The sequence below is a fragment of the Phaenicophaeus curvirostris genome, chromosome 6 (assembly GCF_032191515.1).
Source record: "Phaenicophaeus curvirostris isolate KB17595 chromosome 6, BPBGC_Pcur_1.0, whole genome shotgun sequence".
NCBI classification, from domain to species: domain Eukaryota; kingdom Metazoa; phylum Chordata; class Aves; order Cuculiformes; family Cuculidae; genus Phaenicophaeus; species Phaenicophaeus curvirostris.
In genome coordinates, this window is record NC_091397.1 from 35,223,524 (window position 1) to 35,241,066 (window position 17,543).

Consider the following 17,543-nt stretch of genomic DNA (forward strand, 5'->3'; position numbering starts at 1 on the left):
AGAGTTTCTGAATGCATGTAGGTAGAGTACAAAACCATATATTTGGATGCAGACTTCATTGAATGTGTCTGTTTGGTGCATAAGAAGATAGATACCCAGATTTATGCCAGAAGACTTAAGAAAGACAGAAGACATGGCAGTACTCATACAAACAATAGCATTTGCACAAAGGACCTCCATGAGTTAGATTATGTATGCTGTAATCTACATAGAATTACAGCTTTTGCATTCCAAAAATTTTATCACTTCTTACTTAAAGGAAAATGTTTAGACCTTTGCCCATAACTTCAGCCTGTTCATAAAAGGTACCTAAACACTATCTCTAATAAGGAATTTGCTGTCGCCAGCTTTAGCTATGATATATTTGAAATATGCTCTTTAATTCATTTTGCATTTGTTTTTAAAAATTAAGATCACACATTTGAGATTCATTATAGCAGCAACTTTTCAATTAGTGTTTATTTCAGAGTTTAAGGCAAAAAACCATGTAGCAATATTATGCAAATGGGTTATTTTTAAACAGTAAATAGAGAATTAAAATAAGAGTGAATCCCGGTAAGGTCACTCATCTCACCTTCTGTATTTGATGAGAATGTGTTTAGTCAGGCAATAGCTGCTTTTATCTAAATAGAATATGAAGTTACCCTTTTACTTTGTAAAAACTAATTAAAACTATCTTAACTTGCATGGGTATACAGTAAATTAATTGTCATTAAGTAGGAATCTGAATGTCCTATCATTCATCATGCTGAAGAAAACCCCTTTCTTCTTTGTCAGAATTTTAGATTAGAGATGAGAACAAAACAATTAGCAGAAAGCCGATATTAGACTTTTAAAATTACAAAAACAGTGCCCATGTTTGTGTTTAATAGCCAAGTACAGTGATCAATGCAAAGCAATGCCATTTGTTTGGATCTTTCTTCTTGAGGGTTTGTATGGTGATCTTAAAAGCACTCTTTCACCTTTGCCCAGTCTTGTCAAAGGAAACAGAAAAGAGAAACTTTCCCTCATTATCTGCTATCAAATTTGGAGCAAGTTGACTCAACTCACTCAAAGGCTGCTGCTCGTTTATTCCAAGCAACAACCAAACAGGTGCAAGCAAGACATGATTCGTCTTTTGTGAAGCAAGGCTGTCTCCTAATTGTGTGTTTATGTAGCATCTAGCACAGTAATTTGGCATCTCTACACTCTCCAGCAGTACAAATAATAGTCTCAACAGCAGTATGTTACAGGCACAAAAGCACATTACATATAGTTTATGTAGTTCGGGGCCTTTTGGTTTACTCTGTGATGCTGGAAAACTGATTTCAAAATGGGGGTAATATGACTAGGACAAGCATGAATCAAAAGGTTATGCTTTGACTAAAGAGCAGTAGACTTCTTGAAGTTCTGAACTTCACTGTCTATGAACTGTCTAATATATTGTGGAAAAATAAGGTCCAGATGATTGTGTATGCTTGACTGTAATTTTTTTCTCATCCTGTCCTGTATGGCATGAAAAGTGGACCATACAGGCTTTATACAGTTCTGGTGGCCAGAATCTCTGACCAAGTCTTATCATCTTCTGTCATCTCAAAGGTTCAGATGTGCTGCCTAAGTATATCATCAAAATAATGAGGAGGGGAATGAATAGATGTGGAAGGTATCGACAGCACCACAACTGAAATTCCTTGTTGTGGCTGTAAAGATACCGTATGCCAACACTGTCTTTAAAGCACTTACAAATTTTAAAAGATCACAATCTTTTAGGTTTGATATTTGCATTTTTTCACTTGGGGATTTTTTTTACTCTGCCTTTAAATGGTGTTGAGTGGAAAGCAAACATTTTCCCTGAGGTTTCTAGGTTCACCCTGAGAGTATTAATATCCTCTCTCTGCTTAACTTTTGCCTATGCCTACCCAGAATAGGATGTTTTTCTTTTTCAAAGGTATTCATCATTGGCCTACAACTTTTGGCATTAGAGATACTAATAGCAACCAGACTGACTTAAAGAATATGGCCAGCCTGAAGAGTTAAGCCAATGTGAGAAGCTTTCGACTGGGTTTGAATCCTGATTTTCAGGCATAGCTGGAGAATGAGGATGGAGTAGCAAAGCCATTCCTTTTCCTATCATGCTGATGACAGATTTACTATTTTGAAAACTAAGGTGAAATTTATGACAAACTTTCATGAAGTGAAAATGAAAGTTTACACATCTGTGAGCAGAAATCAGAAGGAAAAGAAAGAAGGGAAAACAGCTTTAATATAAAAGAAAAAAGAAAAAATCAAACTTCCCATGTTCACACCCTTCAACAGAAGCTAGTGCCTGAGACAGGTTCAAACAAGTTTGATTTAAAGGGATGGAATAAAAAGGGTTTGATGAAGTTTGATTTAAAGGGATGGAATAAATGATACATGTCTGAAGATTGCCTTATAAATGATTAAGCAATGCTAAAAACTTCAACTTAGAAATCAAATTCATGGGCAAATTTGCTGGATGGCATATTCAATTTTTGAAATTTATGATGGAGATAGATATCTGTTATTTTAGAATTGATCTCCACCCTAGGAATAAGATCTTTTTTTCTGACACCTGCTGGATTTTTTGTTGGCGCACTCAAGTCTTTACTATCATCTTCTGACTTTTTATTACTACAATGTCTACTCCAAAACATTCCTAAACAAATCTTCACTGTCAGCTTCCATTTGCATGCTTTGTCAAAGGTGATGGGTTTTTTCATCACTTGCACATAAGTAAATGGATTTTTAGTGAATCAATGCTCCTGCATTCTTTGGCTTTTAAACATTATTCAGTGGGGAATGTAATGCTTCAATGGGAGAATACTGTGAGCAGATGAACATCTCAAATTGCTAAGTAAATATGAAGTGTTTGTGTTGAAATAAATGCCTGGGCAAGGCTGAAAAGTTAGTATTTAGAGGCACTAACAAATCGTGACCTATTCATTTTTATAGTAACATGCTAACTAAGACTGATGTTATGCTAAATGAATGATTTAACAAATGTCCTGCAGTGTAATGAGTGGTCAGCTCATGCTTAATACTTTTTAGGCATGTGAAACCTAATTAGAGCACAAAGATCTGAAAAAATAGTAATTCCATTTAACTGTATTTTCAATTTTGAAAGTTGTGGCCTCTCTTGAAGTGCATCCCCCTTTCCTGTTGTCAGATTGTGTAGAGCTTTTGCCTGGCCTCATCTGTTGGCTCCTGCTGTGAAAGAGAAATATTCCCTTTTTTTGCAGGAGACTGTTGGCCCTTCAGAGGTTATTCCTGTCCCAGGTAGATGGAGGGGACTGCTGAATTCCCACATCTAGGTGGGACCTGAAGCAGGCACTGCCTGGAAGGGAAAAGGAAGCCTGAGACTGCTGCATGGTGTGGCTGAAGCAGAGGTTCTGCCCATTGCAGCTGGAAGGAATGTCCTTCTCTATCACTGGCTGTAGATCTGTTGTGTCCCCTGCAGAATGATAAAATGGGTGCCCTGACAGCAGCTGACAGGCTGAGCAGAGAGAGACCTCTTGTAAGAGCTGTGGTGTAACTGTGTGATATATTGAGGGTAACCATGCCACTCTCCCAAGATCATAAGAGCTTAGAACAGTTGTTGGTAGTCCTAGCTTAGTCCTCTCTGAAATGCGGACTGGAGTACTGACAAGTCCGCTTGGGCAGTTGTGGCATGGAAAATAAGTGGATCACAGAAGCAGCAAAACACAGCTATCATCTCCTGCTTTTATTACCCAGTCTGGCTTCAAAGGAGAGGTGTTCAGATACAAATATTCTTAACAACTGTTCCCCTTTTTTGATAAAACCTGTGTGCACTTAGCATCAGTAGCTATCAGTCCATGTTCAGCAGACCTGTAATGAATTTCCCAATTAAGTGGCAATCCTTTTGTAGTTGTACAGAGTCAAACCTGGACTTACTGATATTACTATTATTATTGGCTTACCATGACATGTGTTTTATATTTCATTATTGAATTCATTGTAGCTTCTTAAGTTGCTCATCGTTGTTGGTTTTTATTTTCGCACAAATAAAAGATCTCTGCCTTTGAAAAGTATGAAGCACAGCATTGGTAAAATATTAAGCAGACCCAGTACAATTGCAAGCTCATAAAAAGGAGATAAAGCAGATTACATAAAATGATATGTAGTAGCTTTAGGAAGAAATAAATAGCTATGCCTAAATTTTAAATGATGAATCAAGATTATGAATAGTCATTAAAAGACTGAAGCAATATGGGTTGAGGCCTATTGCAAAGACAGAGTATAAAGGAGAAAGAAAAAAATCTCTGTTAGCCAGATGCCAAAGAAAATTGACACCAGAGCTGGCTGACTGAGGTAAAATTAAGCACAGATTAGGAGAAGGACTATAGACAGGTCACACAATCACAACATACCAGACGAAAATCTTGGACAGTGCACACAGAAAGGAGGGCAACCTGCTCAGGTGCATAAGAAGAACATAATGGCGCACACGAATCCAGCTCTGTCCTTGAGGTGAGTCTAATTGGAGTCAGTTGGGTCTTCTCCTGTTTGATGTTAGGCACATAAGCTTTTAAATACCATATTGAAGAAAGGTTCTGGGCACCAAAAGATGACCAAGAAGTAGGAAAAGCAGACCCATAATGAAGATTTGTGGACAACTGTGAATTATTAGCAAGTTACAGAAAATGTCAGGGACTCTGGGAGAAGTAGCTGTGAAGTAGGCATCAAACCCAAGACCTGCATGACCTTGGCTGTAAGGATCATTAGGACTTACTCCTTTACTACAGGTTAAAGGGATTAAAAAGGTAGAAGCAGCAGTACTGTTACAGGAAATAGTTCAGTACACAATGGGGAAAGCTAATTGTCTCCTTCCCAGTCTCAACTGAGATCAAAATTAATTAAATAAAGAGAAGAAATTTGAAGTGATGAATCTTCTGTCAGGACTGCAGAGAGTTGTGATGACATGGTAAAAGAGACCAGAAGAGGTAGAGATTCTCAGAGCAGCACAAAGAATTTAGAATAGTAATATATGTTTGTTAAAAGGTATCTCTATAGTTGCCTTCTCTTTACTGCTTTGAAAAGCCTATTCTCTGATTTTAAATATATTTGGCGACTGTAGGCCCCTGTATTGCCCCAACACAAGAATATTGTTGTATCTTGGATGTATTCAAATAAAGCCTTTTGTTTCTTAGTTTAATGCTGTGGCTGTCAGTTTGACTTCTGCTGATAGAGCTGGCTTTTGTAGTGTCTTTTCAGTCCTGAGTTTGTTTTGCATATCGACCAGGCAGGATTGCGGTCAACAAAAGAAGCATTCCATCTATTTTACAAGTTTAGCTTTGGCTGGTGTATTAACATGATACGTGTTTGGGTTTGCTGTTAGGCCAGATCTGAGCTACCATCTCATTGCTCATGGTTGAATTAATGATGCGAATGTCTAAAAAGCCATCAGATTCATAAATCACTAGAAATAAGAGGGATAACTCATAAAAGTCTTTTCCTTTTGTTTAGCAATTTATCATTTTGCTTGCACATTAATAAACAGAGCTCCCCTGAGGTAAGCCACAGGAAGATAGATTTTTCTTCCTAATTTTTCTCAATCATAGCCAGTAGATCACAAGTGGAGAGAGTGAGCTTGTCACAGCATGTTGGTGTCTTGTGACTCCCTCTACCCATCACTGATAAAAAATAAATGCCGTTAAGTACCTTGGTGGATAATTATTTGTGTTTACATAACAGGCGCCAGGTTTCCGAGTCCAAGATTGTCAGCTAGACCAAGCCGAAAGCGTACGTTATCCATATCCCCCCTATCTGATCACAGCTTTGACCTTCAGACCATGATACGGACATCTCCAAATTCCTTGGTCACAATTCTCAATAATTCTCGTAGCAGTTCCTCAGCCAGTGGTTCTTATGGCCACTTATCTGCCAGTGCAATAAGGTAAGAATAGCATTTTCTACCTGTATTGTGTATTCTTATATTCTGTGTCATACACACACGCAAATGAGAATGTATACTCACATCTTTAAGTAACCATTTTGTTTTGTCAATATGTGGATTTTGCAGTTTCTATAGTGTATGTTCACTGGAGCTTAATTTAAAGTACTAAATACTTTTTTTCTTGTTTAGAAAGGTAACCACAAGGGACTTTTTTGGGATATTATTGTCCAATGCGGATAATACTCCATCTTACCAGCAGTAATGGTGTGTGTATGTGTGCCCAGGAATCTGTTTTCAAGCTCTGGGATAGGTTTGTGACTTCAGTCACTTGCGTTCTTCTGGTCATAGATATAAGGGACAGTGAAATGTTCCTATGTTTTGTAGTCAGAGAGCAAAGCACAGACATGTGGTACTGTTCAATGGCAATATTTGGCTAGAAATTCCTGGTATTCATCTCCAAGTTTTTAAAATATTTTAGTTTCTATGTTGAAAGATTAGACTTTCTGTAGCTAAGCTATCTTTTTTATCTTTTTTGTTTTTGTTTTTTACCATGGAAGTACTGTTCTCATCCAGTATCGTGAGAAGTGCTGTGATTTTCACTCAGCCAGTTCAGTTGCGTGTGCAAGAAAACAGTTGTTCTGGAGACAGAAGAACAGAGTAGCAGGGGAAGAGGCGGGCAGAAGTTTTATGGGAAAAGAAAAAAAGCAGGGTATAGGGAGAAGGAACAAAAGCAAGAATGTCAATAAAGAAGGGGAGTTAGAGAAAATTAGGAAGAAAAATTGAGATGAAGCTACAGAACATTCTTGTATTTGTGACATTGCTATATGTTAACTGAAAAAAGCTCCTTTGGTGTTCAAAAAAAAATATTACCCTGCCTTAGTCTCCGAAAATATTGGTTTTGCATTTATGGCACTCAAACAAAGAGTGCTGCTGGTCCTTGGCTTAAAAGCAGCCTCCACCTTCAATTTGCAACGAGGCAAAGGAGCATGTCCCCACAGCAATTTCTTGAGATCTAAAAGACCCATTTTTGGCAAAGCTCAAACATGCCTCTCCAGCAAAATTGACACACTAACAACTTCAAAAACTAGCTGTGGGGATTTGCACTTCTAGAGAAAATGGGGCATGCAACTGGTGTGTTAGAAACCGTGAGCCTGCCAAACTTTGAAAGTGACAGCACTGTAAATACTTGGTATTAGCATAAGTGCTGCTGGGTTTTTTTTAAGCATTTCTTTTCAATAGTCATGCTATACAGCTCTGATGTACTTGAATAGCTGCATACTATTCCACAGGTATGATATCATAGCTCTGCAATACAACTCTGCAGTCTATGTAACTACAGTCCCAATTACAAAGCTCTATAATATGGAATATGATTTATGGCAGCAGTTTTGGACCACATCTGTTAAATACATATACTATGTAGAGGTGCACTATCCCTACCGTCATTAAGATGGGATGGCACTTCAATTACTAACCTCTTTTTCCATTGCTTCTAACTTTGGTAAAGCAAATAGTGCATGAAAGTTGTCAGAGTCTCCACAGTGGAGTAAGTCTTCTCCCCTTTTACTCCTCCTTCTGGAAAATGGTTGGTGTATGTTTTGAACACAATAAAATCTCAAATGTAAGGGCCATCCCTGCAAAGCTGGAGTGAAACAAATAATTTTGAAGACAGCTGTGGAGCTGGAGTGAATTATAGGCAGAGACTAAGTAAGTATGCTAAGGAATAGGACACTGAGTCTTGTGAACTGAAGTCACTGAAGAAGGTGAGGCTTGTGTGACTGAGCCTGTGGTAGACCAAAGATTTCAGCACTTCTTGGTCATGCTTTCCAGGCATGCATGATCCAAAATTTCACACCATTTTGAATTAATCTTTTTTCTTTTCCTCTCTTTGGTAAGAGATACCTGTTCAACATGAAAAGTGAGAAATGTACCTCTCTGTTCTTCCCAGTGGAAAGGAAGGAAAGGGAGAGCGTTTTTTTCAGCGTTGCAACTCACCTCTGTTTATGCCTTTTAACTTCTCTTATGTGCACCTGTCTATAAAAGACTTACACCAAAATAAACAGTGGTGTACGGTGTCAAACCCAAGCCACATGTCATTGCTTTAATGAATTCCAAGACTAACTAGCAATGTGACTGTCAGTAAAACTTAATTTATTGTGACTCACTGTCTTCTAAATAAATGCATTCAGCACAAGGGCTGCTGTACTATATGAAACTGTAGGTTCATCCCATTTAATATCCTGTCTGCAACAATGATCAAAATGTAGAAAAAACTTTTCTTAGTGTAAAATCTCAGCTTCTGGAAACTTGCAGGTAAATCTCGTAGGAGTTGCTGCAAGAAAATAGTACAGTTCAGCAGGCCACTAGATGGAATTGCTAGACAGGAAGGATTTGTATTACAGGCAACATCAGTAGCATTAACTATATTTAACATTGCACAATCCTTCTCCTTTTAGGTCTTGTTGCCAATCTCTTTTAAACTTATCCTTAATAGTTTATACTTGGCAGCATTTTTCTTGGCAGATACCTATCTTATGCTGAATATTTCCAAAAAGCGTCCGCAAGGTTATTAATTTCTCAGAATGAAGTTAAGGATGAAGAGACTTTTCTGAACAAACTAAAGACCTCTTGCTATGCTTTCACTGAAAAGCTACAGTTTGCTAGGGATGTAGCCTAGGTGGCAGAGAAGTGATCTTTGCTGTTCTTGAGAAATTGTCTCATTCAGCGAAGGGATAAACCCTTAAGAGCACGTGTTAAATAAACTAAGCAATCAGTATGTTCCAGTCCAGGGCCCACAGAGAGGAAGGAGGCCCTTTCCATGCAGCTGCAGCTCTAATTAATCTCGTAGCTCTTTGGGAAGCCAGTGGAGGTTAAACTGTCTGCCCAGACATAACAGCCTTTCCTGACTATGAAAAAGAAAGGGGTCTTCAGAGAAGACAGGAGTCAGACCAGGAACTGTCCAGGTAAAGCAAGCTGGGGCAAAATGCTTTTATATAGCACTAGACAGAATTTCACTAGAAGAGAGAAAAAGCTGCAAAATAAAGCATGTAGAAGCCAGTCATTAAGGTGAATGAAGGTACTGCCCCCTTGTGATTGTGCTTTGATACCATCTTTAATTTCAGACTTGCACAGTATTCTCTTTTAAGGGCCCCTGACTGCTTCGGTGCACAGGATGAACAGATCTTCTCTGGATCAGAACCACAGGACCCCACCTCACCTGACCCAGGCAACTGTAAAACAGAAGGGAGCCTTTTACCAGGTTGTTTGCTGCCTGGAGGGTGGACTCTGCTCTTGCAACACGATCTCAGCCTGATGCTGGGCAAACTGAACTAGTCAAAAGTGACCACCAGGCACATGCAGTTTCTCTTCTGAAGGCCCAGCCAAATTCTGCAGAGGAGCTGAATTGCTCACAGCCGTGGCTTGAAGCTACTGACAGCTGGTTTGGATCTTTTGTGTCCTGTGTCATGTTAACTAACCCAGGAGATCCAGTCTCTGTGTCTGAAACTGGGGCAGCCACAAGAAGTGGCACTTTTTACCTTCATCTTTCTTTGATTCACATTGAGTCCTTCCCCTTCACCTCAGAGGGAGGCTGAAAGCATTAGTGTTTTGTGAAGCACTTATATTGTACAGTGATGAGCACAGTAGAGAAGCTCAGGAGGGTATCGGTAATTATGTATTCACTGATGGTTTAAACACAAGGAATGAAGGCCTACGGGCAATATTCTGGGCAAGGAGAAGAAAAATACCAGAGTCTGTCACTGAAGACTGTTGTGCACCTTATGCACTGAACAAGTTCTGAATCCTGTAGGGGGATAAAGCGGTGCATGGTCACATAACTAAAAGTTGATTAGTTAGCACATGAAGGTATGGACAGGTATAGTTTTCATATGTTTGATTTTTGCAGCCTTTATGCTCTTTTAACCAGTTTTCGGAGAGGTGCTGTTTGTGTTAAGAAAGTGTCTCCAGGACTTCACTGGTCTTTGCATAGACTGAAAAAGAAGTACATTCTCTGGCCAGAAGATTACATTCTGTCCTTCACACACCTTTTCAGCATTGGACCTTCTATATGAGCAGTGAGGGATGTGGAGGAGTGAAATCAAATAAAAGGAGCCACGTTCTCTGCTCTGTTCATACAGAGCTGAGCACAGAAAGTCTCTGGTCCTTGACATGGATACTGCTGCAGTTCAAATAATAAATAATGATAGTTTAGCAAAATCCAGATAGGGCTCGTCATGGCGGGCATTTTGTCATTGTCAGCTGGCAATGCAGTGCTGTATCCTGACTGCTGGCTGAATACTTGAAAAGAAGATGTCGCTCCTGCTGACAGCTAATAGTGGATCTCCTTTAGCACACCAGGTAGAGCTTCTACTTTGTGCATTTGAAAACACCTGGTTTAGGTCTCAGCTGGGAGAGATTATGCAGAAAGGAGGCATATGAAATAGCATCAAATGAGGATAATCCTTCATTTGACATTTACTCATTTGGTTACCTGCCTCAGTCCTGCAGTGCAGCACCCCTGCTATTAATCTTTTGTCAGGATGTACTTAATGTTATATCTGCTACATGTGACAATTATTAGACTTCGCACTTCAGTAGCACTCCTTTTTGAGAGGCAGCATGGCCTAGAGTGAGTATAGAGGGCATAATCGCTTCCCAGGATATTGAGAGTGCAGATTCAAAACCTTTATAAAAGATTATGTAGTCTTCAATAAACACAGGAGGCTGGGACTTCATGTTCTATATTATCTAAAATTCAGAACCTCTGTATTTTTCTAGTCCCTTAGCAGTGCTGTGATACCAAATTTACAAAGTCAGTTTTCAGAAAATGAGCCAAATTTCCTGTCAGCTACAGGTGTCTAAATAAGAAGTAGTTCCACCTATACTGCCAGAGACTTTGTTTGGATCTAGTCAGATGTACCTGTGGATGCACCTTAGTCATCTCATAACGTGTTAAAATTTGGTTTCATGGGAGCCCTTTGGGGTCTCCTCCAAGGTCTGAAAGAAACACAAGGTACAGCAGAACTTGTTGGGTTTTTTTTTACCCTAGGCTTTCCCCTGCTTCCCTGATGTCATCAGAACAGGAAGGAGCATTAATGTAGTGTGGTTAATCACAGCCAGATCCTGGCTATTCTGGCTGCTGTCACTTTGCTCTGGGCTAATCTGATTCTGAGCATCAGGGAATGGTGTTGTGGGTACTTTCACCAAGAGCCCTAGAAAAGATAGCCAGGTTTGTAGCGTGAGCTTAGGCGGCAGTGGATGAATATCGGTGAGGAGGACAAGAGTGTGTTTCTGCAAGCAGATATTAGATTTGCAGTTATTTCCTCATCTCACAAAAGCTCCTTATAATAGAGGGCTTGTTGTATAATTAGTAGGTGCCCTCCTCTCTGAACTGCTTTATATCTAGGGACAAGTGACTATGTATTAATTTCTCTAGTTTCCCTTGGCAAACATGGAGAGAAAAGCAAAGAGAAAAATAAAAACAGAGTTAAGACATACAAACGAAATGATGAGGTTATCAAAGAAAAGTGGAAGTATCTCCAGCAGAGAGCCCAGCAACCTAATTATGCACTGTATAAAAAAAAAGCAAAGAGTATGCTTTTATCAGGTTTAAGTTATCCAGGTTTTGAATTTAACAGAATGTCTCATGGTTATAAGACAGGGAGCCCTCGTATTCTCAGTCTTCCTTCTTTCTTTAATATTTTATATATTCTTATTATGTCTTCTCTTATTTATCATCTTTCTAAAGCAAAGGGTTCTTTTCAGTCTGCTTTTTACAGAGTTGTGCATTGTCATTTCTCCCAATACAGTCTGGAACAGTCTCCCTCTACTGCATGCAATAATATTCTAGAAGAGGACGAGCAATTCAAATGCACCACAGTTTTCTGTGTTCTTTGTTTCCCGTTCTATTTATCTTAATATGTTTTTGCCATAACTTCACATTGATGAGATTTTCATTCCTTCATTGAATTCTGCATTGAGAAAGCAGGTGATTCTCAGTTGGCTCAGCTGATTTAGAACCAAAGTATGAGTAGTTCAGACGCCCCTTCAGTATAAAAATACATCTTGCTTATTCGTCTAGCATACTTGACTCTAAAGATGAGCTCTTAGCTCTTTGCCATGCTGCTCAAAATAAGACTTCATCTGAGAATTTGTATCTAACTTTTACGAAAAACCGACTGCTTAATTCTTACCTTTGCTATCTATTTTAGGCCATAAGATTTAAGATTTTTATTATTTTATATAATTAAATCTATGCAAAAGGACACAATCAAATGCTGCTTAATGAAATGAATCTTAGAAAGAACATGTTTAGAGTGGAACAGGTAGAACACAATATATTCAGCAATGTTTTGCATGAAGCTTCTTGTGATATGATGTGCAGGATAAAAAGTGTTTTAATCATGTGAGCATTGCGGATGTTTTGCTGTTCTGTTATCACTCTTATTGAGATCTGCCTAAGTGAGATGCAAAGCTAATTTGAGTGAAAGCTTTTCGTACATAAAAAGGTTCCTAGTTAATTGTGTGTAGCATGTTGTAAATGAAGGCTTAGTTACAGTTCAGACTGAGTCAAATTTAGACCAGGTCTAACCCACTGAAACCAGTTCTGTTATAATTAGACACATCACCCATGTGCAGCACAGGGCTTTATTCTCTGTCATCTTGTACTATGTATGGTTAATCTAAAGAAGGGAATGTAATGCTTTATCATGCCATAATAGCTTCATTTTATACTCTCTTTCAAGAAGCATGAATGGCAGATGACTGCTACAAAGTGAATAAAAATGAAATTCATCAGCTTTACAGAAAGTTGCATCTAATTCAGGCTCTGTCGAAATGTAATTCTGCAGCTAGCCTCCTATAGAAAGCTCATATAGATTATAGAATGATGATATTCAGGGAGATTGTTTTGGAGATCTTTGCATCTTGCGTTACAAAGTGGTGGATTTTTTTTTCACCACAAATACACACAAATGGTAAGATTTCTGCCTTCAGAATGTGTACAATGCAAGAAGCCAGGCAATATAAAGAATATGGACTATGCAGGCACACGTTGCATGCACATTTACATGTATAGATACACATATATACAAGTGTGGTTATGTATGTATGTCTGTAAATGTGTATGTCATGGATCTTGTAATTAAAAGGCAATTTGAAACAACTTGCTGCTATCTATTTTTAGTGTTGCTTGAAGAGTTTCAAGTCATTGAACCCAGCACATTTATTAATTCCAGGAAGGTTCTGGAGCCAAGAGAAGTGTGCTGGAGTTTAACACTTCATTACTTCATTTTCAGACCCTAAAAGCAAGTATTAATTAATGCTTTCCAAGTAATTAATGATGCCAGTTTTAGAAACCCCAAAATACTTAGCCATGAATTTAATTTAAAATTATGTTTGGCAGAGGTGTCGTGAGCTTGCATGGAGGGAGCATAGATGAATTACACAAGGTACTCTATATGAATATAAGGTCCGGTTAGGATACTAAGGATTCCTGAATAGGAATATCCCAGTGAGAAGGACAAAGCTGTCAATGCTGTCTGAGTGTATAAGGTTAATAAGCATGGCTCTGTTGCTCTCAGTGAAACTATTCTGTTTTACTTCAGCACATGGCAATGTATTCATGAAGAAAAATTTCACCTAGCCTAGCAGATAAAACAGAATAGATAATATGGTAAGCTGAAGAGAAAGTGCAAACCACAGACTCTCTTAATTTTAAACTGGAAATAGAAAAGTTGAAAAGGAGGCAACGATGTATGTGAGTTAAATACAAGTATAAACTGATTACTGTTATCTGATGAAAACAGGAAAAATGTAGTATAATAGCTGCTATAATTTATTAGATTCAGGGTATGTCTTGTTGCAGAGTAAGATGACTTGTCTCCAAGTTAGTGTTTTTTAATGAAATGTGTCAACAGTACAAATGCAGGGGGATATTTGTGAAACCTAGTCAGTTTTGAAAAATTATTTCAAAGCATTTCAAGTCTCACACCTGCTTTAAGATCATGCCACATGTCTGATTTCGTAGTCAGAGTTTGATAGTGTTTTCCCCTGTACTTAAGTGAAAAGCTATAAAAGTAACTGATTACTCCTCTGTGTTGTCTACTTAAAGCTCAGTGTTGTCAGAAAGTAGAGGGAAAGGAACAGGATTTAAATCAAAACTCTTATTTTGTATTGCTACAAATGTTACATATATTGTGGGTAAAATGCTCCAAGCAGAAGTGCATTTTTAAAGTCTCTCTTCCTGTAACACCATTTGGTTTTCATTTTGCATCTAAGATACTTGAAGCAGTAAGAATTTCACAAATCTCTTCAGGGCTGCAAGGTCGATGAGTGCATTGTCACTCCTGTGACCCGAGCAATTTTCCAAGTCACTCTTTCAGGTTGTTACCATTGGGAGGAGAAGTAGATGACAGAGTTGGAATCTTCTTTATATTCCCTCCTGTTTGTTTATAAAAAACGTACACAAATTCCTGTTTCCACCAACTCAAACAACAGAAGACTGTTTACTTACGTGATGTTCCTGGCTGCTGCTTCTCTTCCAGGTCCTGTTCAAGGAAAACTCATTTGACTTTCTTCTACACCTCTGTTGTGGTCAGCCTACTGCTTTGTCCCCCTGACTGTCCACAGCTTCCCTCATCTGACGATGCAGTGCTCCTGACTGCATATTGCACAGATGCATATTTCCATCAAAACAGATACGTAAGCTTCTGTGTATAAAGTCAGCTTATGCAGATGCCCTCAGCTCCCAGCCACCCTTACTTAAGTTCCACAATTCAGAAAGTGGAACCTACATGTTGGTTTACCATGGGATGAATGAAGCTGTTTATTACATTACTGCTTATGAAAAGAAGAGCATCTGAGTATGTGAAAAGCAGTATTTGATCACTGTTAACTTACTTATGACTTGTATAATGATTAATTCAGTTAAGATTGCAGTGTCTCTAGGGCCCATGTTTTAGGACAGTGCTTAAGGACTTGCTGAAGTCACTCCCTCTTCAGAAGTATTTTAAGAGTTATTAGGGGTGGTTTCCTGAAGAGTAGCTGGGTACATAGGTAAAACAGTAACAGTGCTTGTTTGCTCCTTAATAACGATCTTAAACAATATAAGGACTTTGAAAATCCAATTAAAAAACTCAAGGTGAAATGCTGGCCTGGTGTAAGGAAAGGATGAAACCTCCACTGAATTCAATGAGTCTAGATATTCATCCAACCTTTATTAATAGTTTTTTGCACCCTTGTCTCTCAGTTTTACTTGCCCAGAGGCTTCGTGTAATTCTTTCTTATATAGTAAGAGTAGTGATATCTGTACTGTGCTCTCCCAACATCAGTAATCATTAGATTAACAATCCCAAAGTATATGCCCTTGCTTGTTCCTTTTAGTATTTCTTTATGAACCTGTTCCCTTTGGACTTGCCTAGTCCCCCAGGAGCTTGCTGGCTATGTCTGCTTCATGTGGCATAAGTCCACTAATGCTTTTTTAAATCTCTTTTAAGTTGTTCACCTGTGGCTTTCATTGAATGCCTCCTAGTTTGCATGCTTGAAAAGCTGTTTCTATAAAACCCTGCAAAGCAGAACCAGAAAGAGGAAAGCATTCAGTTACTTCTGCTAGACTTAGGTGCATCAAGTCTTGCAGAACTGTATGTTTTGTGATACAAGAAAGTATCTTCACTGGTTTTGTGAAGGAAGGGAAATTATCATGATATAACAAAACCGTCCTCACAGAATTCACAGAATTGGGATCTCCTTGGCATTTTTGTGTTGGCCTGCCTCCTTAGACACACCTATATAATGTTTAGGAAAGAAGGAATTTTTCCTGACTAGAATTCACAGCTGTTTTGCAGTAAATTCTGCAGCTGTGACCAGAAACTGGATGACCTTGTTGGTAGGACAGCCACAAAATAGCCACAAAGTTTGGTTTTGATTATAATGTCTGTTTTTCTCCTTGAAGTCTGTTCCTTAAAATTTGATGTGCTCATGTAATTGCAATGTAGTTTGCTGCCCTGCTTTACCTTCAGTGGAGGGAGTTTGAGACATCACAAAGGAAGAGAAGAGAGACAGATAGACTGACAGACACAGAAGCCCACAGTATGGAAAAATAAATGATATCACTGAAGGGCTTTTCTGTCAGTGTATGTGAGTTATTGAATGCTTAAGCAGCAGTATTACACATTTTTTTCTAACCCTTATCTCCTGTAACTCAACAACTCAAAATACAACTTGCATGTACTTTATTAGAGGTCTTACATGCATTCATCTTTTTCTTTTCTTCTTTTTCTATTTTGTTTTTTGAAAATGTCTGTCACAGAAATACAAATCAGATTTCCTCCAGTGGTGTAGATTTTCGTTTCTCAGTAGGCAGTTGGAAGAAAAAGATTGATAATGCACTTGCACTTCTGTGAATCCAAGTTTTTTTGGAAGTGACTGGTGTTTTGGAAAATGTGAATGTTTGGGGCAGGCATCTTAGGTTTTTCTAGTATCCAGATTTTGATTCCTTGTCTGGAATGAAGACATTTCTAAGCAGGCATGACTAGATTGGCTGGGCAAGGCCAAGTGGTGCCACTGCCCACCGTTCCTGCTGATGCTGGCTGGAAAGCAGCGTGAGCTTGATCGGGCCAGCAAGAGGCCGTATAGCTGCCAGTTAAGGCAGAGGGATCCCATGTGCTCTGAGGGAACTCTGGGCTACAGGGATTCTTTCCTGTAGTCAAGAGTTCTTGAATAAAATGCATTAAAAACTTCAGGAAGGAGGGCAGGAATCCAGGTCTTCCCTTCCCAACAGAGCACTATGTGCTAGCAATACTAGGAGCTTTGATTTCTTTTTCTTCCTTTTGGCCCGAAACATCAACTTTGTTGTCGAGACGCCTGAATGGTTTCTGAAAGCCAGAGAAAGACCAGCTGCCTTCTGTTCTCTTCACATCTTTCTGATCTTTTCACATCAAAAAAATTGTCCAGGCTGCCCTGTGACAGCATCCTGCACGCGAGTGATGTTAAACCCAGCCAGGTCATCTTGCCTTATGAAGAGCTCTCCAGAAACAGCTGGAGAGAATTATTTGAAGGCAGCTGTCTGAGCTATTTAAGAAAACACTCTGGTGGCTGAACCGTTGTCACCGTTTCTGAGTACTCCTCTTAGCTGTGATGGCTATTACTCTGCTCCCTAACGATCTCCTTTTCATTTCAGTCTGAGATGTTTGAAGTTTGGAGGTAGAAGGAATGCAGTTTGGGTTGCCAGGCTCTCTAGGAAAATCCTAGTACCTCAGACTCAACCTTTGCTGTTGAGCATAGAGCAAAAGAAAGATAGTAAAGAAATAAGGATTCTACCTTTCCTTAGCACATCTGTCCAGCTGTGTCTTAATGCATCTGCTGCTGATGTCATTGTTTCCTAGTAAGAGCTACTAGCTCTGTCTCTCTTCTGCTGTACCCTACTTGTGCACTAGGGTATGCTTGCTTACATATTGAGCAAAAGTTGACAATACCTGGCTTAGCATCTTCCTTGTGGAGGCTCATATGGTGTCGAAGCAGGTGTAGATAAAGAGGTCATCTCTGTGAGGTACAATCTGACCTTTTGATGGAAGCCATTTTTATTTCTGTAGGGAGGGGATAGCAAATACACTTGCTTAACTTTTAAGCACTT

At 38.9% G+C, this 17,543-nt stretch overlaps 1 protein-coding gene across 4 annotated transcripts in view; it reads left to right on the forward strand.

Annotated features, from left to right (window-relative positions):
• Nucleotides 1-17,543, forward strand: part of GLI3 (GLI family zinc finger 3) — a 209,099-nt gene that overhangs the window by 146,506 nt on the left and 45,050 nt on the right. For all 4 annotated transcript variants that reach the window (XM_069859764.1, XM_069859767.1, XM_069859765.1 and 1 more), the window contains one exon: nucleotides 5,713-5,914. In XM_069859764.1, coding sequence (XP_069715865.1) covers nucleotides 5,713-5,914 — 202 coding nt within the window. The remainder of the gene's footprint in view (nucleotides 1-5,712; nucleotides 5,915-17,543) is intronic.